The sequence below is a fragment of the Alligator sinensis genome, unplaced genomic scaffold, assembly GCF_000455745.1.
Source record: "Alligator sinensis unplaced genomic scaffold, ASM45574v1 scaffold569_1, whole genome shotgun sequence".
Lineage (NCBI taxonomy): Eukaryota > Metazoa > Chordata > Crocodylia > Alligatoridae > Alligator > Alligator sinensis.
The window spans coordinates 912,046-933,060 of record NW_005841914.1 but is presented as its reverse complement, the minus strand read 5'-3'; the positions used below and the strand labels follow the sequence as shown (position 1 = coordinate 933,060).

The following is a 21,015-nucleotide window of genomic DNA, read 5'->3' as shown; positions in this document are numbered from 1 at the left end:
GGCGTTCATGAGCTGCCCAGTGAATGAGAAATAAAGACTTGCTTGCAATTAAGGGTGGTCTTACAGGTTTCAAGGGCAGGACAGAGAAAGATGTTGCTAGGGGAGTTATGCCTTAATTGGACCATCCAGTCTATATGAGTTGCGGGTCACCATGCTGAGACCCACAAGCAAAGGGCAATACGTTTTTCCAGCATCATCACGTGGCTGCATCTTGGTCCTGAACCCAGGGAGATGAATGTCAAGGGGAGCCCGCTGCATGGCTATAGGATGCCTTTCCATGGGAACCATTTCCAGCACATTCAAGATGCGATGCATTTTAGGAGTCACAGTGGAGAGACCCAAACCAGATTAGGCAAGAGACTCTACGATGTTTGAGGGCAGCCAATAGAAAGGGGTGTGGAAAGCAGGGAAAATATTAGTGTGATTGAGCAGGTGGAAAAATTCAGCGTGAGATCATCTGTCCCCAGGGCAGTGTAAGTGTTTGAGTCTTTGGCTTTTGGGTGCAGGTGGGGCTGGATACAGAGCGAGTTTCCTGAGCAGGGTAAATTGGGAAGGGATAACAGGATACAGAGAGCACGGCTGGACTGATTGATCATTTTGGCTGGGAGAGAAACAGCAGCTAAGAAATGGTTTGGATTTTGGGCAGCCCCCCCTCCCCGTGGTGTTACACTGGCGGGTCTGGTGCGTGGAGGCAGAAGGCAGCCCTGTGCCCCGGAGAGAAACAGCAGCAGGTCCCTTTTAAACACGTTTAATTGTTTCCAAACTTTATTTCATGGTGATTGACGAAAGACACAAGTTAGTAATGGTTATATCATGCTGCTCCTCTACTGTGCATTGCCCTTCAGAAGTCATACAGCAGGTCACAATGATCATTACGTTACCCTAAAAAAAATGAAGCCACGTGGACAGACAAATTTAAAAAATAGCCAAAAAAAAAAAAAAGTTAAAAAAAAACAGGAACCCCCCCCAAAACCCCAAACCCAACCCCAAACATCCATGTCGCTTTGTACATATGAGTTATAAATGCTGTTAAAAATAAAGCCCCAGTTAAGTGCATGGCCCCTTGGGAGCGCTCCCAAATGCGCCGTTGGTTCAAGATGCTTGACGACAAGGACACAATGTTTTGTTTTAAGGCATCTCCAAGCCCCAGCAAAAGCAGACAGTGTTTTGTTTTGTTTTGTTTTTTTTTTATTATTATTTTTTTTGCAGTAACCTTGGCTTCATTTTAGTGGCATTCTGGGAAATGTAGCAGCTTTCTCTGTGCATGTTTCTGCCTCCCCCGCATGGGGATCTTCAGCCCTCGGGATCCACTGTTGAGGCTGCACTGTCCAGCTAGAGCCTAAGTTTCAAACTACAGGCGGAGAGAGGGGTTTGGTTGTCTTCCTTCCCACCCTGAACCCCCGCAGTCCTAGTTAGCCGCTGGCTACCTACACCGTGGGAATAAAGTACAGTAGTCAGTCTGCTTTACAACACAAGCACATTACTCTCCATCAGGAACCACAATATATTTACAGTAGCCACTTAAAATGTGGTATCGCCACACACACACGCACGCGCACACACACACACACACACACCATACTGGAGTCTCCACGTTGTCTCCCAGGGGGCATGAACCCAACTAAGTCACTAACCACCCTGGACAGCAACTGCTCAGGCATGGATTTCCATAGAAGACATGAAGGAAGGGCTTTTGAGCTGGGATGGAAGTCTGATTTCTTTAAGCTGGATCTAGGAAAGTAAAGAGATGGAAACAGAAGACACTGACAAGGGATATCAAAAAGCCCCCTCCTCCCCCCACCCCCTGCCCCTTCTCTATCCCCAGCAAACGGATACCCCCATGCAGAAGAAGGCATCTCTGGAAGGTTTTGACACACACTAGTCCAAGGCATCTGTGATGACACGGGGTTTGGTGGCAGTAGGACAACGCGCGCACCTTCAAAGAGAACAGTGGTTTTACCGGCGTGCTGCTCCCCTCCATCCCACCTGCCTTCAGATCATGCCCTGAGGAAGGTGATTTTGGTTTTGTGGCTCACAACTTAGTTCACAGCTTTTGGTGGGAGTAAGGGAGGGCAGCAGCAAGGCCAAAAAACTGGCTGTGAAACAGTCCCACTTGGTGCAGTCGGTTCCTAACATCAATTTGTAAAAGGGAGGATCTGTCACCTTAATGCCACAAGCTGCAGAACGTGGGCTTTTCATGCGATGAAGCCATGCCAACTGCCTTGCTCTGGGTGGAAAGGGGAATATAAGATACTAGAAAGCACTGGCTGGTTCCTCCTATGGATAAGGAAATGGACAATCCTTTGCAGGGACTCTAGCATCAGGGGCGTTGTTTCCTTAAGAAGAGAATCAGCATTCGCATACAAACATATATACGGATATATTTAATGGGCTCTCTCTTGCACACACGCACACACGCACTGGGTTTGTAGGTGGCGTTACAGTATTTGCATCATAGTTTGCTTTTACAAGGAATGATTTGCAATGGGGGTGGGAACAAAATAGCATTTAAGAAAAGCTCACAAACCACCCTGCCTCCGTCTTTGTCTCTGGGCTGAACTGCAAGGCTCCAGCCCTGTCCCCAGTGATGCTCCTGTTTGTATTCCTGTAGTGCCGGGGAGGCTCTGAGCAGAATCGGGGCCTGCCATTGTGCTGGCCATTGCCAAAACCATGTAGTCAATGGCTTTCATGGTGCTACCACAGAAGCAGAAATCCTTAGGACAGCTGGTCCAAGATCTCATCTCTGTATATGGAGGGCAGGTCATTTCAGGGGGCTGCAAAAGGGGTGGGATAGGCACAGAAGTGTGCTTCCAATGGATCCAAATGAAAACCAATCCCGGTCCTGTGCCTTCAGGTCTGGCTGACCTTCCCGGGAGATGGGGAGGGTGCTGGGGGCTCCGAACCCCAAAACATCCAACGGCCTTTGCACTGGCTTGAGGGGAGGATGAGTTTTGGTAAACAACCAAGGCTCTTGGAAACAGCAGCAAAGCCAAGTGGGCAGATCTGGGACACGTCCGGCTAAAAATAAAGCCTGGAAATAGGTTTTGCAGCTGCTTCTGCATGTATCCAGGAGGAGGAGAGGGCTTAGCACGAAAAATAAAGATGATGCCACCTCTTTCTCGGCCAAATTAATAACAAACAAAAAAAAATCATCTTCGCACTGGCGAGTCGACAAGGAGATGCGAGGTGAGACAAAACCCTGGCTCCCCAGCCCACTGGGAGCTGGTTTGGGTCTCACCTCTAGCCAGAGACAGCCCCGACCGGAGGAAAGATGCACGTGCAATCCCTATGCACAATTACGGAGAAAAAAATGGGGTGAACATGGAGCGGGGAAGAGGCCTGAAAACCAACTCAATCCCCCGGCTTAGGAGACAGCTTCTCCGTCGAGCCAGGGCTGAGGGATGCAGTGGCGTGGAAGGGGAAAGCTGTGTCTCCACAAAGGCCACGGGTCTTAGCAGCACCAGGATCCTTTCCTTTCCCCCTCAAGGGCAGGGGGGGCAACCACCAGAGCAATAAAATAAGAAAAAAAAAGCAAAAAAAAAAGCTTCAAGTATGACTGAGAAATCATGAATGGAAATTTCCAAGGCGGGATGCTACAGGGTGTGTGTTCCTTTCTCACTTCTCAGAGACTTGATTCAGGGCTTGTTCTTTGTTGCTGCTGCTCACAGTCCGACCAGCCTGGATACACTGCAACCAAACAAATAACCGGAAAAAAAAGGAGGGGGAAAAATGTTTCTTCCCCCCTCGGTCCCCACCTCCCCCCCCAAAAAATATAAAAAGCAATAAGTTTACAAAAATAGAAAATAATTACAGCAATAGGCAGGAGGGGGGAGGGGGTACGAAGGGTCCCTGGGGTCTATTTGGCCGAGCAGTGTAATATCGTGGGTTTGTTTAAAGCGTCCTCCACCAGGTGCAGTTCTTGGCGGTCGACTATCACGTCCCGTATGCAGCCGGTGAAGCCGGTGCTGTAGGCTTTGGGCAGCTTGTGAGCCACGCTGAGCTTCTCCATTCCCCCTGCAAGAGACGGGACAGGTCAGAGCGGGGAGCAAAGGATGGGGCTCTGGTCTGTCTAGATGGGCAGCGGCCCTGTTTCGGAGACGCGGGGTTTCCAGCCTCATGCTAATTCTGCCCCCCATCTCGCCCTGTCGGTGCCGGGTTAGACTGCGGAGGGCTGTGACTCTCCTTAGGCGGGCTGGTTGCCGGGATGGCGTTATGTGATGGCTGCACAAGAGGAAACAAGACAGTTTCCAAGTGTCGGCGTCCTCACGTTTTGGGGTTTCTGTGTCCTGGGTGCTTGATGAAAGAGTCTGATTAAACTAAGCCCTTTTTGGAGGTGAAGGCCCAGGCTAACACACCTGCATATCTCCACGCCCACGATAACCCCGTTGATGCTAATGAGATGAGACACGGCTCTATGCCTAGAGGACTGTGAGCTCAAATGCTCCTCTGGGAAAGGGGTGAGAAGTGCCCAGAGTCCTACCTTTTTTCTCAGTCCAGAAAACCCTCACATTTATGTCCCACAGCTGGAACAATAAGGACATGAATCCTAACATGGACTCGGGTAAGAGGGAAATAGTTCACGGGGCAGTATTTGAAACCTGGGTCTGATTCTCTGTCTGGGTAGTTGCAGAAAAAGCCACTGTGACAAGGACTGCCGAGCTCCAGGCATGGCTGCTTCTGGCATCTGGGATGCCAACCTCCTCCTGCGGTCCCTACCACCCGGGTGCCCTGGATCGTGAACGAGGCACATGGGTCTTTGTTCCCCAGACAGGGTCACCGACATGGTGAGGTCCTGGCCAGGGCTGCCTGGGAGGTTGTGGTCAAGCTGAGGGCAGAGCTCTTCTTTCTGAGGCATGTGTTACCCACAAAACCACGGTGCCTCCCTACGTACGGCTTTGACTGCTGCACAAGCACGGGCCGGCTGTGAAAGGAAACCAAGCCCCTTTGTCGAGTGCTTCACAGCAGTGCGTGGCTGGCAGCGCGCTCCCTGGGACTGTCCTTCACTGCTTGCAGCCAAGAGCCCCTTGGTGCACGCTAGAGAAAATGAGGGTTGGAAGAGACCGCAGGAGGTCATCTGATCCAACCCCCTGCTCCAAGCAGGACCACCCCCAAATACATCATCCAAGACTTTGTCTAGCCGGGTCTTAAAAACCTCCAAGGATGGAGATCCCACAGTCTCTCTAGGTAGCCTGTTCCAGTGCTTTACTACTCTCCTACTGAGAGTTTTTCCTAATATCTAACCTTGCAGCAACTTGAGCCCATTGCTCCTTGCTCTGTCATCTGCCACCACTGAGAACAGCCCAGCTCCATCCTCTTTGGACCCCACTTCAGGGAGTTGAAGGCTGCTATTAAATCCCCCCTCAGTCTTCTCTTCTCCAGACTAAATAAGCCCAGCTCCCTCAGCCTCTCCTCATCAGTCATGTGCCCCAGCCCCCAAACCATTTTTGTTGCTCTCTGTTGGACTCTCTCCAATGTGTCCACATCCTTTCAGTACTGGGGGGCTCAAAACTGGACACAGTACTCCAGATGTGGCCTAACTAGTGCTGAATAGAGGGGAATAATTACTTCCCTTGATCTGCTGGCAACGCTCCTACTAATGCAGCCCAGGATGCCGTTAGCCTTCTTTGCAACAAGGACACACTTGGCTTATATGTAGCTTATCATCCTCTGAAGCCCCCGAGTCCTTTTCTGCAGAGCTGCTGCTTAGCTAGTCGGTCCCCAGCCTGTACTGGTGCATGACATTTGTTCCATCCTAACCACAGGGCTTTATACTTCTCCTTATTGAACCTTATGAGATTTATTTCTATCATGAGATATCTTTGCAAAGAGGTGAGAATTGTGTATCTCAATCCCTTGGGGGAATGTAAATCCTTGAGACATGTTGTTCCTTTTTCCTTCCCAGGTCCCACTTACCCAGCCAGAGGGCCCCATCCGTGTCTAGCTGTGTTGCTCCAAGTGGGGATGAACCAGTGATGGGGGCTTCGTTGCCCACCTGCAAGGAGCCCTCTCTCTGCACTCTGTTCTCAGCAGAAAGAGAGGAAGGGAGAACAGAGCAGATTAATGCACCCAGCAAAGAGTCCTGGGATGCGCCTGGAGCAGAGCTCTGCTTTACGGTGACTGCAGAAGCTGCCCAGGGGGTCCACCGATGTGCATCAGCCCCCCACTGCCCTGCTCCACCTTAAAGCACCTTGCTCCTGGCCTCTCTTCTGGGCGTTGACACGCCGCAGGGATCCATGCCAGCGGCCACTGCTTCCTCCTGCTCCCTCTGGACTCATCAGCAGAAACCACTGGCATCCCAGCCACGCGAGGAGCTCACCACTCCCCGCTCCACCAAGATAAATAAAAACCACCCAGGCGGGGGACGGCGCGGGCCCAGCGCAAACAGAATGTCAAGCTCTTGGGCAGCCCAAAGAAAGGGCACAGACTGTCAGCACCTCCTGGGGCCTGCCCCTTCGACATATCCTGGCACCGGGGGCAGGCAAGTCAAGGCACACACTCTCCAACGCTGCATTGCCCAAATGCCACTCCTCTATTATTATCTGCAGGGCTCAGTGACCCTCAGAAACCAGGGGGGTGGGTGGGGAGGGGGCACAGATCCAAGGCCGTGACTCAGACGCCCTAGACTTGACCCTAGCCTGCATCTCGAAAGCACCGAGTGAGATGTCTGCGAGGCTGTTCAGCCTGGTCCCCCCTCAAGCTGCCTCACCTGTAAGCTTTGATATGAACCCACTGGTTCGTGTTGACCGGGACGGTGGAACGCAGGATGACCGGCTTGGAGCCGAGGTCGTAGGTCATTTGCACGTGGCCGTTCACGATGGCCAAGGCGATGTAGTCCGAGCGCTCCAGTCCCTTCCCGCTCCACAGGATCAAGCCTTGGGTGGCCTCCGTCTTGATGCTCAGTTCGAAGTGGTTGGATTGCAAGGCCTTCTCGCTGCGTCGGGGTGGGAGAACATAGGCCAGAGTTAGAAGGGGTGTAGTGGTGGCAGGAAGCTGCCTCCTGAGCGGAAAGCGGGGCAGGCAGACCCTCAGAGCAGCAGGGCTGGTGGGCTTAAACCCTTAAATGCAGGTTGGGGACCCAGCCATATCCCCTCCTGCCTCCCCAGGGCTGTGGAGCTGAGGCATGGGCTGAGCCAAGCCACAGGGCAGAACAGGGTTCACAGTCATTGTGGCCCAATGGTCCACAGGCCCCAGAGGACAGTGGGGAGGGGGCTGGGGACAGGGCCCCATTCTGCAAAAGGACGGTGCTGCAAGTAAAGCAGGCTTTGAGATGGGGGTGGTTCGGTACAAAGGGAGCTCTGCAGGCCAGGCTAGGAGGAGTCTGTGGGTTTGCCCTCTGCCTGGTCTCCCCCGAAGTGCCAGGCTCCTTCCCTGCATGGCTCATCTGCGCCAGGATCTGAGCAAGGAGCAGCTCCAGCTTGCAGAGAGCTGGAGCATGGAGCGCAACCCCCTGCGGCTAGGCTGCCTTCCCACACCTCTCACAGGGTGCCACGGGGTGAAGGATGAAGACACGGAGCTTCCCCACACCCTGGCCCCACAGCCTAACCCCGCCTGGGAACGGAGACCCCGGGCTGAACACTCCCGCTTGGCTTGGCTCTAGCAAGGCAGCAGAGGCCACCTCCTCCTGGAAAGCAGAGCATCAGGGGGGACACCCAAAGGAACCTCCTTGCCCCCCTGACCCGGCATCTCAGCCGCTCTCAGGATAAGGCAGAAGGACGCTGTCCCCCAAACCCAACTCCTCTTGGGGCTAAAGCAGAAGCCGCCAGGAAGGCAGGGAGTCCTTATCCATTCTCCCAGGAGACCACCAGAGGCAAGACCCTGCCCACACCACTGACACATGTGCACACAGACGACCAGACACAACAGACAGCAGCACAGGAAGCATTTTATTTTTGAGGGACGCTGCATTTCTAGTGCCAGAAGGCACTCCCCCGCCCCCACATCGCCACCGCCACCCCGCTCGCCCATGGGCACTTGCTGTATCCGGTGTGCGCTCAGTGCGTGGGTGCGGAGCAGGTCACTGTTAAAAGGCCAGGGCTTGCTCAACCTCACATCGTCCCTTCCAAATAAAAAGCCAAGCACAAAGACACACGTCCCGCGAGCAGAGAGGCAGCCACGTGGGAGCACACGAGCAGAAGCCGGGCGGAGACTCACCTGTGGTCTGCGGGATAGTCCAGCACTTCGGGACTTAGAAGCAGGAAGAAAGGGGAGGCATGCGATAAGCGCGAGAGGAATACAAGGACCCTGCCCACACGGACCTGAGGGGCACTGAGCACAGCACGGGCAACGGGCAGCTGCCCTGGAGGGAAGTGGGAACTCAGGTGTCCCAGGAGACTGGCACTAACGAGGGTCAATTTGCATTGTGCTGCTTAGGGGTAAATTCGCAGGGTGCTGCTTAGTGCACTCTTACCTGGATTCTCGCTCTGAACTGGAACGTGGGTCCACCAGGATGGGATCCATCATGGGGACAGAGGGACTACAAGCACCTCTACTAATGACCCAGCTCCCTTTTTTGCCTGCTGGGACTTGCACTGCCACCTACACGCTGCCAGGAGGGCAATAGGATATTCACAGCTCCTGGCCTTCAGCCCCACTCCCCATCCAGAAGGGTCTTCAGCAGCCAACATGAACTAGATTGGTGGATCCCAGCCTACTTCATCATGGGCAGGTGCCTGCCACCGGAGAACTGGGCTCCATGTGGGCAGAGGGGCCATGGACTGAGGCAGGATGCCAGTCTCTGGGACTATGGATCCTGCAATATGATGAGCAGCTCTGTTCAGGTGTGCCATGGTCAGCAGGTACCAGAAACGGAGTCGAGTAGTCAACGGGTGCATTACCCGGGATGTGCATCCCGGATCTTTGTGCACGGAGGCTGCAGAAGCTGGTTTCTAGCTGCCAGCTCTCAGGAGCAGCTTTGCCAGGGCAAGCCTGCTGCTGTGCCACCTGCCAAGTCCCAGCTGGAGAAGGGATAAACTCAGCTACAGGTCAGGGCATGCACAGCTTGAGTGGGCACTGCCTGGCACAGCTGTGGAGCAGCTCCCCAGGCAGGCTGGGAACCAACAGGAGGCAGGATGCAGTGGGCAGCAGCTTTCCACTCACCTGGGAGTGTGTTTGGCTCATGCCAGCTTAGAGGGGCTCACTCTGCATTCAGCTGCACGGCAGAGTCAGCGAGCGAGCTATGCAGAGCTCACCCCGTGTTACTAACAGGGTGCTGGGGGTGCCCCCAAAGGCCTGGGTAAGCCAGGCCCTCCCATGCTGCTTCCAGCATGCAGCGTCAGTCAGGCTGCTTTGTTTGCTGCCTTCCTTGGGGCAGACATGCGTGCATGCAGGCTCGCAGCTTCCGGACCCTTGCTCTGGCTTGTGGCTCTGAGGGGATGGGATGGGATGGGATGGGATGGGATGGGAGGCACTGGGCTGGTCACATCACACACACACACACACACACACACACACACAGAGCACAGACTATGGTGATATCAATTGTGCTGCTCCCCACGCTGCATCCCACCAAGGCAGGCATGTGCCAAGCTTGCTCTGGAGAGGACTCTTTTCCCTCTGCCAGACCTTGCTCTGCCTGGCATGGTTCCTGGCGGAGGGGTCTCAGGCCCAGCTCCGCGCTCCTACCTCCCTGCTTTATTCCCCGCTAACTCCCAGGATTCGACCCAGCTTCCTGTGGCGCAAAGCGGAGCAGATTTGGGTCCCCCCAGCCTTCTCGCTGCTCACTGATTAACCCCTTCATTGCTGCCAAATAGGGACTTGCCAGGGATCTCCCAGTCCCTTTCTTCCCTACCCCTCCTGAGCCCTTGCCTGCCTGTTCCCCTAACCACACCTGAACGGATGATACTAACTTGTATGTGTTGCTGAGATAGGAGCCAGGCCCTACTACGGTCAGTGCCCAAACTCCCCATGCTTCCTTTGGGGCCAAGATGCCCCTCCTGGACCCTGAGACCAAAGCCCCTACATGAACTCCAGCAACCACCTCTGCCCCATGACCCTGACTGTGAAATGGAAATGGCCCCATTGCAAAGCCCTGCTCTTCCCTGGTTCTATGAACACCCCAGACACGGGGCATTGCCTGCTCTCCAGCCTTGGGTACTGTGGCAGGGAGCGGAGGTGAGGGAGTGATGCCCGGGTATGCAGAGGAGTCTGTCAGGTGGTGGAAGTGGCTGGGTGGTAATGTAGGGGGTGGGATTCTACTTACGCTGGGATCTCATTAGTCAGTTGGCTTGAAAACAAAGAAACAAGGACATTCAGAAGAGACAGACGGACAGTCAAAAAGCGACAAACAACATCTCGCCAGAGACAGTGGTGAGGAACCAGAGTGGGAGAGGAAGGGAAGGGCTGAGCGCCATCCATCGCCTTGTTCCAGAGATGCAGAAATGCACCCTGCACTGGGGGCTGGGAGCTGAGGGAAGGGTAGGAAGGTGGCTGTGGTTTGGGAAGGGCCTGGGGCTGCTAAGGGGTGGGAAAGTGGCAGGAGCAAGGGCACGCCAATGCGTGGCCTGAAGCACACTCTGTACTAGCCTTCACTGAGCCTAGGAGAGCAAGCCCTGAAGGCTGTGCTGGAATCAGGAAAGATTTCCCCCCTGCGGCCAGGGAGCTCTGCCATGGGTGGGTCCTGTTGCTGGAGGACTGTATTGAGATGGCTGGGGTGCAGGGGGCCAGGACATGCTAGAGGAGAGACGGGAAGGGACTGAGGCCCAGCCTATCTCCTTCAGCCATCGCTCTGAGATCACTGGGGTCCATTCTGCCCCAGCACCCCCTCCAGGGATCCCCCCTGGATGAGGGCAAATCCTGTCCTCTTGTGTTGCAGCGAGCCATCGGACCAGATGGTGCCTTCACCTCGCCCCTACCTCTTTGCTGGGCTCAGCGTCCGAGGCCGGGACTGAGATGCGAATTTGGCCAGTGCATGTTTCCGAAATGGGAATGCACTCCCTACCCAGCAGCCCGGGGCAGCCAATTCAGACTCCTACATGGATGGAAGCAGGAGCACAGGGCCTGCCAATGCAAGGTCAGGTTTGGCTTAGGGGCGCTGGCACAGCAGACCTTGGACTGAGTCTTAACTCGCGGCCCCAAACCCCAGGACCCTGGGGGTGGTTCTGGTCTGGATCCAAACTCTGCACCTGAGTCCTGCCTTACCTGGGAGGGAGACGGACGGAGGTGGGGGGAGACAGACAATGACTAGAGACCAAGACAGACAGAAACAGGTGAGCCCAGAGAGGCCAGGAGTGGGCACCTGGGAGAAGAGTGTGGCAGTGCTCCTGAGGTCCCTTGGGGAAGGGGAGTTTATACAGCAGGTCCTGAAATGCCTGCCTCCCACACTCCTTAGCTCTTCCATCTTAGGCCTGGGCAAACTCATCCTCAACACGGCAGGAAACTCATGCTCTCTTCTCCGCCCCTCTGGCCTTCCACCCTAAATAATCCTGGATGCAGCAACACATGGTTGCCACACCACAATGCAAATACTGCCATTGCTGCCACCAGGCAATGACCTACAGTGAGTCAGGATGACTCTGGTCAGGGCACCAGCTTGAGAGAGCAGATTGCTCCCAGCTTAGGCGGCATGTGGGCATCAGATGTCTGGACAGCAGCTGCCAGCTGGGCTGAGCAGACAAACTGGTGAGATGTTCTTCTCTCACACGTCAAAGGGCTTTTCTATGCCTAGAAGCTCTGCTGCAATAAAGTGGGCCATGAACGGAAAGCAGAATACCTAATGCAGAGTAATGCCAAGTGTGGATGCACCAATTACAGAAGAACAGTGCATTTTGCCTAGTCTAGTTTAACCCACTTCCAAATCAGACTAAGCTCGCTTGGAAAACAAGGCACTCATACTCTAGTATAGGAGTCCACACACCTGGGGTTTAATCAGCCAGGTATTCTGGAAGAACCCGAGGTGGAGAAGGAAAGGGGTGAAACTCCAGCTCTGCCGTCCAGCTGCAATGCAACTTTCCTTTGCCCTACAGGTGTCCCACCCGCTAACACCTGGCCCCTGGCTTATCCTCCTGGTTCAGTTCAGCTCAGCAGCTGAGTTACCTCTTTGTCACGGCGTTGTGGTATTCCATGTAGGTCCTGCCATCAAAGGCAACGGCCTCGGAGTCCCCGGCTGCCTTCTCGATGATCACTTAGGGCGAGGAGGAGAATGAACATGCAGTGAGGTTAATCCCATAGGTCAGCAGTGAATCAGTGCCACGTGAAAGGCTCCCAGTGGCTTGCAAGCACGTGTCCAAACTACCTGCTCTTAGGGTCTGTTACCAATATGAATCCCAGGCGTGTCCCCAGCATGATTTGCTGCACCTCAGATGCCTCTCAAGGGACATCTTTATGACCAGGTGACATCTTTACAACCCAATTCTTTGAAACCCCCTTGGCTTCAAGGCAGAAGTAAGTGACCTGAGGCAGAGGCTCTGCCATGGTTTGGCTTGGAGATGTTAGATGTATTTAGAAGCCAAGAGGGTTTGGGGAGGGGCTCGGTGGCAGCTGGGAGAGAGGACCCTGGAGAAATGGTGGACTGTCTGCTAAGCTGCGTGGTGCAGCAATGGCCAAGCCATTGCCACCAGGGAGCACTGCAATGCCACCCCCATGCTCATCCCCCCGCAGCCGTCCTGGCCTCACCTTCCTCGCAGTGGGCACCGGAGAAGCCCCTCTGGCAGGCGCACTCGTAGCTCTCCAGCCGGGGATTGCACATGCCCCCGTTCCGGCAGGGGTTGGGCTTCTGGGTGCAGGGGTGGGAGTGGAAGGTGGAGATCTCGATGGCGCTGCGGATGTTCTCCTCCTTCAGGACAGGGATCCCCTTAATGGAGATCTGAAGGGGGCAGGGGAGACACGGAGGGAGAAAAGTGTGAGGGGGACATATCGCTTCCAGGTGGGCATGGACAGGGTCCACGTGACGGCGGTACGTGGCCCCCAGAGAGGTGAACCTCTCGTGGCCTCAAACTCGTGGCCTTACCCTCTGCAAGGCGCCATCGAAGCTGGTGGAGATGGCCGCGGCGCGAGCCAGTTTGCTGAAATCGGGCGCGCCCCCAACATACAGGGGCTCCTTCAGGTTCAGGAAGGCGTGAGGCACCTGGGGAGGGAGAGGCGGGCGCGTGAGAGAGGAGCCCGGAGCTGGGACGCAGAGGAGATGGGGGCACAGCCCCAAGCCCAGCCCCGCGGTCTGTCCAGGCTGGGTGCCACCAGGGGGGACTCTGCTCACGACAGCTGCACTGTGTAGTCTGGGGGGGCCTTCACAATGGAGAGAAGGAGTGAGACATCACCTCCCTGCCTGCCCCAATGGATGCCAGCGGTCTCTGCGCTCCCTTGAAGGCAGGGACCAAATCCCGAGGGCAGATGCCCAAACAGGAGGTGCTCCAGGAAGGGGGTGTCCCTTCTCCCTAGGGTTTCCACCTCTCCCATGCACTGCTCTCACCCTCTACTGGCCACATTGAAGTGCTACAGCTACTAGCATGGCTCCCCTCCACCGATCTCACCTTCCTCCAGGTCAGGACGGCTTCTCGCGGCCACAGGCTTCAGGAACAGATTCAGTCTCCCACCATGGGAGAACCGTCCTCTGCACTTGCACATATGGGATCCCCAGGCACTGGGGGATTGCGGCTTGCCCAGGGTCCCACAGTGGCTGAGCTGAGACTAGAAACCACCCCCTATGTTCCCTCAAGACACCTCGTGCCCTTCTCCAGGGGCAGCAGAACTGCTTTCAGGGCTGCCAGTCGGGCCACGGAGCAAACCAGGCGTGTGTCAAGAATCCCAGCACCCGTTCGGGCTCCATCACTCCTCATCACGTCCGTCCAGGGCTAGAAATCTCCCTCTGGGCCATCAGGGCTACTCAGGCCTCAGGGATGCTGCATGATGATCACTCAAGCTGGGGAGCTGAGCTTGGGGTTGACATCAGAGGCCTAAAGAGCTGTCATATGTGCTGGCACTGGATCAGATTATGGGCTGCAGCGTGAAAGGGTGTGGGGACAAGGGGTCTCTTCAAGGAGCTGCGCCCGCCCTGACCCGGACCGTGAAGTTCCCACATGTCAGTAGGAAACCAGAGCAGGGATTTTTTGGGGAAGGTGCCAGGCTGACACCCTCACCAAAGCACAAGACTCCAAATAAATGCAATCTGGCTCCTTTTTACACGTGGCTGTTGCCCTAGACTGCCCCAAATTGGAACTGAGTGTGTTTCATAGACCCCGTACGGAAATAAATTAAGGGAGATTCTCCTTTAGTTCAGGAAGAAGGGGTTTGTCAATTGGAGGCAGAGAGATCTGGGCCCTCACCTTGCTGTCACCACCCAGCCCTGCAGTGCAGAAGCCACCAGCAAGTCCCCGGTAAATCTTTGACCGCGGCACCTGGGATTCCCCGAGCAATGGTCGAACCTCTCCCCCACGCCCCTTCAACACGGTACCCTGCTAAGGTACTTGGATGGCCGACTCGGAGGCAGAGCAGCCGGGCATAGACGTAGTTACACTAATCGCTAGCTAATGCTGTGTGGAGTTAACACGAGAAGAATGGCAGGATTACTGAAATGCCTCAGTGTAAAACGTGGCTCTCTGAAATTAATGAAGGAAAAGAAACACGCGCCTCTAGTCTACCGAGCTCCAGAAGGTGGATCGCTCAGATGGAAAAGGGTGGGAAGGTGGAAATGAGCACGGATGGCTTGGCTTTGGATGGAGGAATGGAGAGCAACGTGCAGATGGCAGATGAGATGGAGGTGCGGCAGGTTATACTTATCTTTACCTTACGGGATTTCTGAAATCCAGACAGCGGGGAAGGGAAAAATACAAGTGAAAAATCAAAGGGAAAAGAAGAGAGAGAGAAAAAGAGAGAGAGAGAAATAGGAGATCAGTGGGTAACATCATAACATGCAGGGCTGTAAGTGCATTGCCTAAAAATATGTCCCCTCGTTAGCAGGCAATTAAGAGAGGAAGGGTGCAGAATGGAGCAGCAGGGGGGCTGTGCCAGTGCTGGCCCTGTCGGGCAAGCCGCTGTTTGAGAAAGGGCAATTTTAACACTGGAGGAAGCTTGAAAAGCAGGGATAGAAGCTTTTATGGAAAATCACAGGCCCTCAGCCCCCTGCCTTCGCTGTTCTGCCGCAGAGAGCGGCAGCTGCTGAATCAAAGGGCTCCGAGGACTCGTGTCTTCCTGCAGGCACAGAAGACACGCCGTGCAGTGCATGTCTTCCCATGCACTGTACGGCATCCTGCATGAGGAGGCGGCCAAGGGCGAGCTGCATGGGGCAGCACTGCAGCAGGGGGCATGTGGGTGGAGAGGGCATGGCTTGAATGACAGCCGTGCACCGCTACACTAAACTAGGCTGTCAGCACAGGTGAACTGATTTCCCCACCACTGAATTCCCACTGAAACCCACCAAATTTAGATAGGGAGAGACACCCAAGCCAAGCGGCCTGGATGTCTCCTGCAGGAAGGGTCATATCCTTTGCCCAGAGCTTGGGACAGGCATCCAATCTCCCTGCTGTGGGTGCAGGACATCCACACAACACACAGAGGTGCTCCCATCATCTGGAATCCTGCTTTGCGGGCGATATGCCCACCCACCCTTGGGCTTGATCTCCTCCCAGGGCTGGTGCCCTGTGATGTGAGAGAGGGGATGTTGGAGAAGTGTGGGCCCACGGTGGGGGAGAAATGGGAAGGGCAGGGAGACCTGGGCCCCCGCTGGGTGGATGAGGGTGTTGGGGTGTGACCTGAGCCCATGTGGGACTCTGTATATCCGAGAGGAGACAGGAAAAGGGGTGAGGGGAAGGTGGGGAGAGAAACCAGACAAACAAGCTGCCAGTCTGCAAGCAGAGCAGAGAGAGCTGACAGATTTCTAAGCAGCACCTGTGTGATCGTGGCAACAGGTCTGAGCTGCTCAATTATTGCAGAAGCCTTCTGCAAAGTGCTGTCTGGCTCTTCCTCCAGCAAGCCTCAGAAGAGGCCCCAGGGCACCAGGGTTGGGTTGTGACTCGCACCAGACCCCAGTGGCATGACAGGCAGAGGCTTCCTTCTGCTTCACAGCCTGCCACAGAGCTCTGTACTGCAGCTGCACAGAGAAAGCAGGAAGGGGATGCTTGGCTGGACATTCCCCACCGCTGTCACCCTGGAGTCAGGGATCTGTCAGAGCAAGTGACCGTCTCTCCTGCCAAGGGGATGCCGGATGTGGGCAGTAGTGCAGGTGGGGACAGGAAAAGAGCATGTAATCTCAGCGCAGAATAGAACGAGGCCCTGCTTTTACCAGGCAGCTCAGGGAGGGGCTGAGAGCACCAGGGCTAGTGCTGGGCACAGGCCACGTTGGTGCACCACATCTCTGCCAAGACACCTCAGATCTGCTTCAGGTCAGGGACCCCATCAGGGACCACATACCCCCCACACTTTGTTCCTGGGCACAGGGCATGAAGCAGGCCCAGCTCTGGGAAGGCAACAAATGCCCACTAAATCATGCCCACAAGCTCCTCTTGTGTGAGAGCGTCATGCTTGCATAAGTTGAAGAGATCCCAGGCCTGCCCTGGTTGCCAGCCCCTTGCTCCTTGCCAGAGTCAGTGCAGCCCGTGACAAATAGCCATGGCCAATCTGTGTTAGAGAGCAGGCAGGTGCCATGTCCTTCCGGCCCTGGTGCTGGCCTCTCCATGACGCACCAACTCACCGGTGACTCTCCCATCACCCTCTCGCCGTGGTTAATCCTCATCACTCCCTTGCGCTCGTTCCTCTCCAGGAAGACACTGACCCATGTGTTCAGGGGGATTGGCTCCTTGCTCCTAGGGTGGAAAGAAGTGGGGAAAACATAGCTGGGGCCCACGCTTTGCCACGGCTGTGTGTGCATGCCCTGAGAGCAAATGCATGCCCCAGAGAAAGCGGGGAGTGAATGCCGCAGGGGGCCTGAATGAACAGCAGGAGGCACAGGTGGTCCTGCTGGTGGTCTACAGGTCACACCAACAGCACACCATGGCCAGTCCCCATGCTGTTGGGAGCCAGGATAGGCCCTTTGTAGGAGGCTGGTCTGCCCCATGGACATGAAAGCCTGCACAGACAAGGCAAGGGTGGGAGACAGGAAGGGGAGGTGGGGAGTGGTGCCCCAGATGGAGTCTGCTTCAAAGCCTCTAAGTTATCTCAGGGGACCGTATCACCATGCGGCACTTACCTGAGCACCGCTGCCCCTTTGCCCAGGTCGTATCTGTACTCCAGGTAGCCGTCATGCAAGGCCAGCGAGACAAAGTCCCCTTTGCCGTCCGTCTTCTGCCCGTTGTAGAAGATCATGCCACTGGGGCTCTTGGCCAGGAACACGACCTCCATGGACAACTTTTCCCTGAGAGAAAGCAGGGGAGTCAGTGCCTCTCTCCAAGCCGGCTGCCCCATTGCTATGGCCATGCAAAGTTGGCGTCCCTGATGCAGTCTTTGCCTGTCTGCTCCCTCTCACTGGGATATCTGCACTTTGAGGAGCTGCTGGTGTTGCAGCCAAGTGCCCGTCTAGCGGTGCTGGAGAGCAGAGTCCTCTGTTTAGCTACGCAGTGGGGATCGCCTGACAAGCTGCCTCCCCACCACTGCACCTCCATGCTTCAGTCCCCCTCAGGGCAGGGCTCCATGGCCCACACCTGGCCTCTGCTGACAGACACGGCCCACTTACCCTGCCTGCAGTTCAGTGGGTACCTGCATGGACACAGCATCCCTGTGCCCAGGGTGAGAATGTGTGCCTGGGCTCAGGCTCCTCTATGAAAGAGGAGGAGCAGGCACAAGTGCCAGCCCTCAGGGACAGTCCTTGGTCCTGTCTCTGGTATATCCCAGCCACCCTGAGCATTTCCTGCCTCTTACTCTCCCTCCCCATGGTGTCTGAAGCTGCTTTTTTGCACTTACTGCATATCGGGCACAAAGGTCTGCAGCCCGCTGAGCTCCAGATAGGAGAAGCCGTTGAACTCCGGGAGGAAGGGCATGGTCTGGTCCTGCTCTGTGACTGAGTCCAGAAACCAGAGAGGTGGAGATGGAGAGAGGAAGAAGAGACAGAGCCATGTCAGTCTGTGCTGCCAGCCCCTTGGCCAGGGGGCGAGTACCCCTTCCACACAGGGAATCTTGTGCCCGTGTACCCCCAGCACCACTCACCGAACTCGCAGAAATCCCCTTCCCGCCCCATGGGGCATGCGCACATGGCACCTCCCTCTGGCAGCACCAGGCAGGTGGCTGAGACGTGGCACGGGCTGGGGTCACAGGGGTTCCTCTCGTCGGCACAGGTTGGACCTGAGTGGGAAACAACCAGGATATCAGCTCACCTGGGGCAGGGACCTCGGGGCTGGGCTGGGGGCTCTGGGTTCCTGCATATGCTGGGGTGGGGAAACGTGCCCCCTTTCAGCAGCGGAAACCCATGGAGCTGCCCAGACTTCTTCCTTCTCACTTATCTCATGGACAGTGAATAGGACTTGAGGCCAGCATGGTGCCGTGGAGCTGGGAAGTTCCACCTGACACTAACGTCCAAGATGTCTTGGTGATTTATGGGCATATTTGAGCAGACAGAGATTAACCCTGGGGTCCTGGTCTCCTTCTAGCTCTGGTGACTGATGCTGTCTTCTCGAATTCCTCCCTTGCTGTTTGAACAGGACACAGCATGAGCCAGTGCCTCCCATCCTGAGCCGCTGCCGTGCACTCCTGTTCAGCCGCCACGGAGGGAGCTGCATTTCAGTGCTGCCTCATGTGATCCCACAGGCTTTTGGATTAATTAGAGATGAGCAGGACTCACTAGCTAAGCCCTCTTGGTGCTGCCCAAGCCCTGTCCCCTCACCTGTGTAGGTGGAGAGACACTCGCAGTGGAACATCTCGGCCTCCTTGACGTGGCAGATGCCGCCGTGGTGGCAGGGGTTGGGGTGGCAGGGGTCATTGCCGCACTCGCCCACCCCGCTGCCGTACATCACGTCGCTGCCCTTCTCCCGCAGGTCGTACATCTGGTTGTTCACATCCAGCAGACGGATGCAGCCCTTCAGGCCCGCCGTGGCTGCGGTGCGGTCTGCCACCCTGAGGGGACAGCAGACATGAGGGGCTCAGGAGAGACAGCCTGTCCAGGCCACGGAGAGCTATGTGGGCCAGGGGGTTGCTCTGGCTAATTGCCACAGAGATTTCAGGCCAGAATCATCTCCTCTTCCCTTAGTGACCGTCCTTGAGTGATGAGGTCCCCCTGAGCTGCCCCGAGTCACACTAGTATGATCTAGGGACCTAGGAGACTCGCACCCACCTTCCCTCTCAAGGGATGTAGCAGTCCCATGGTGGGAGTCAAATTCATCTGCTACTCACACAAGCATCTGGTCTTCCGGTGCCCCTCCGATGAACAATTCTGTGTCCAGGTTCAGCCCATCGGTGCCGGTGGGGCTCTCCCCGTTCACGTGCGACTCCCCATCCACCGACAGCATGCCATTACGGCGGTTCCGGTTCACCACCAGCTGGTGCCACTTGCCAGGCTCGACAGGCACTTTGCTGGTGATGACGCCGGTACCAGATCCTGTGTTGAACCTGAAATAGAGGAGAGGGGACAGTGAATTGAGGGTGCCACAGCTCGGACACCGGGATTGAGAGCCTCAAGTGATGTTTGGGATGGACTCCTTGTTGGATGCGGCTCATCTCATCTCAGCAGTGGCTGCACTTCAGTGATGGCATCTCGACATGCCACAGAGCATCTTTTAAGGACAAATGGGGACTGATTACATAGGGCTTCTCACTGTCCAGAATCTGGGACCTTCATTTATTTCCTTTCAAATCTTGGGAGGGCAAGTTGGAAAACCAGGTCATTTTCAAATATGTTTCACTTCTTCCTCTGCTTTCCATCCCTTTCCCAATAAAAGAAAGGGGCAGGGAAAGGTGAGCGGTACCACCTGCCCCTGTTTTGTGCTTCTTGAAAATCAAACCTTTTCATTTGCATTGCTGAAGAAAGAGGAAATTCCCGAGAAAATGATTACCTCCCCGTCCCCTGGTTTTCTGAGCAACCCACGGCCTTCCTCTTTCTCACTGAGTAGCCTTTAATATGAATAGGGGAGGACCCCAGTCAAAGCTGGGGCACCCACCTGAGCTCCACAAAGCCACTGACAAGTGCCAGGGAGATGAAGTCCTTGCCCCGGTTCTGCCCATTGTAGAGCAGCAGCCCGCTGAGCTCGGAGGCCCGAAACTCCATGGCGATGCGCACCGTGTGATAGGCCTTCATCGTCTTGAAGGCCAGGTAGGACTTTCCGCCGAAGCTGGGGATGAAGTATCTGATGGCTGCAAGTGCAGACAGAGAGGAGGAAGAGGTGAGGTGGGGAAGGGACAGAGAGAAGCCCTGGTGGGAGTCTGAGAACAAGTCCACCCTTCCTGCGCCTCTGTGGGCAGAGGGCTCCCGGCATGGGAGGTGTCTGAACTCATGGCTGGAGGAACAGAGCTAGCTAACCCACTCTGTTCTCCCCAAGCCACAATAGGATTGACCCCCAGCAGCACATGCCACCGGCCTCATGACCAATGCCTCAAGCCACGAAGATCATCCACGGCCCTAGAGCTCTTGTTCTCACCAGTTCCCCTCTGATACTTGGCTCCAGTCTCCTCCTCTTTGCTCTCACCCCACTCCTTCCTGCTGGACTCATATGCATCAGTGCCAATTGCCATCCTGCCTCCCTGTCACATCCACATTTCACTGTGCCATTCCTCATAAATCACTTGCTCCTGCCTCTTAGATAGTCGTATCTCTGCTTCCAGGGTCCCGAGCAATAGGTCTGCAGTCATCACTCCCTGTACCCATTTACAGCAGCTGAGATTTTCAAAGGGACCCGGACAGCAAACCCCTATGAGAATTAACAGCACCAGACATCCTTGTGCAGCAGGCAGCTTTGAATGCTGCAGAGAGGGGGCTTGGCTTCCCGGGAAACAGCCCTTTCTAACCACCCAGCCTCGAAACGTGATGCCAACCTGCCACTGTGAGCTGCCAGCCAATATGAGCAGCTTTGGTGGCCAATACACAGCTGTCTATTAAGAAGCATTGATCCTGACTGTGCAAAGCACTCATGCCGTGCTGTGCTATGGGAGCGCTGTTGTCAGCTGTCG

The 21,015-nt window shown here is 55.6% G+C and overlaps 1 protein-coding gene across 1 annotated transcript in view; it reads right to left on the bottom strand.

Moving 5' to 3' along the window:
• Positions 1–732: 732 nt before the first annotated feature.
• AGRN (agrin) overlaps positions 733–21,015 on the bottom strand; it is a 161,911-nt gene continuing 141,628 nt past the window's right edge. The window contains exons 24-38 of the mRNA XM_025198144.1: positions 20,010–20,202; positions 19,246–19,461; positions 18,740–18,969; positions 18,067–18,201; positions 17,824–17,920; positions 17,114–17,278; positions 16,619–16,730; positions 14,716–14,727; positions 12,944–13,060; positions 12,610–12,799; positions 12,031–12,118; positions 8,152–8,184; positions 6,707–6,931; positions 5,914–6,017; positions 733–4,014 (exon numbers count right to left, since the gene is read on the bottom strand). Coding sequence (XP_025053929.1) covers positions 3,857–4,014; positions 5,914–6,017; positions 6,707–6,931; positions 8,152–8,184; positions 12,031–12,118; positions 12,610–12,799; positions 12,944–13,060; positions 14,716–14,727; positions 16,619–16,730; positions 17,114–17,278; positions 17,824–17,920; positions 18,067–18,201; positions 18,740–18,969; positions 19,246–19,461; positions 20,010–20,202 — 2,075 coding nt within the window. The 3' untranslated portion in view covers positions 733–3,856. The remainder of the gene's footprint in view (positions 4,015–5,913; positions 6,018–6,706; positions 6,932–8,151; positions 8,185–12,030; positions 12,119–12,609; positions 12,800–12,943; positions 13,061–14,715; positions 14,728–16,618; positions 16,731–17,113; positions 17,279–17,823; positions 17,921–18,066; positions 18,202–18,739; positions 18,970–19,245; positions 19,462–20,009; positions 20,203–21,015) is intronic.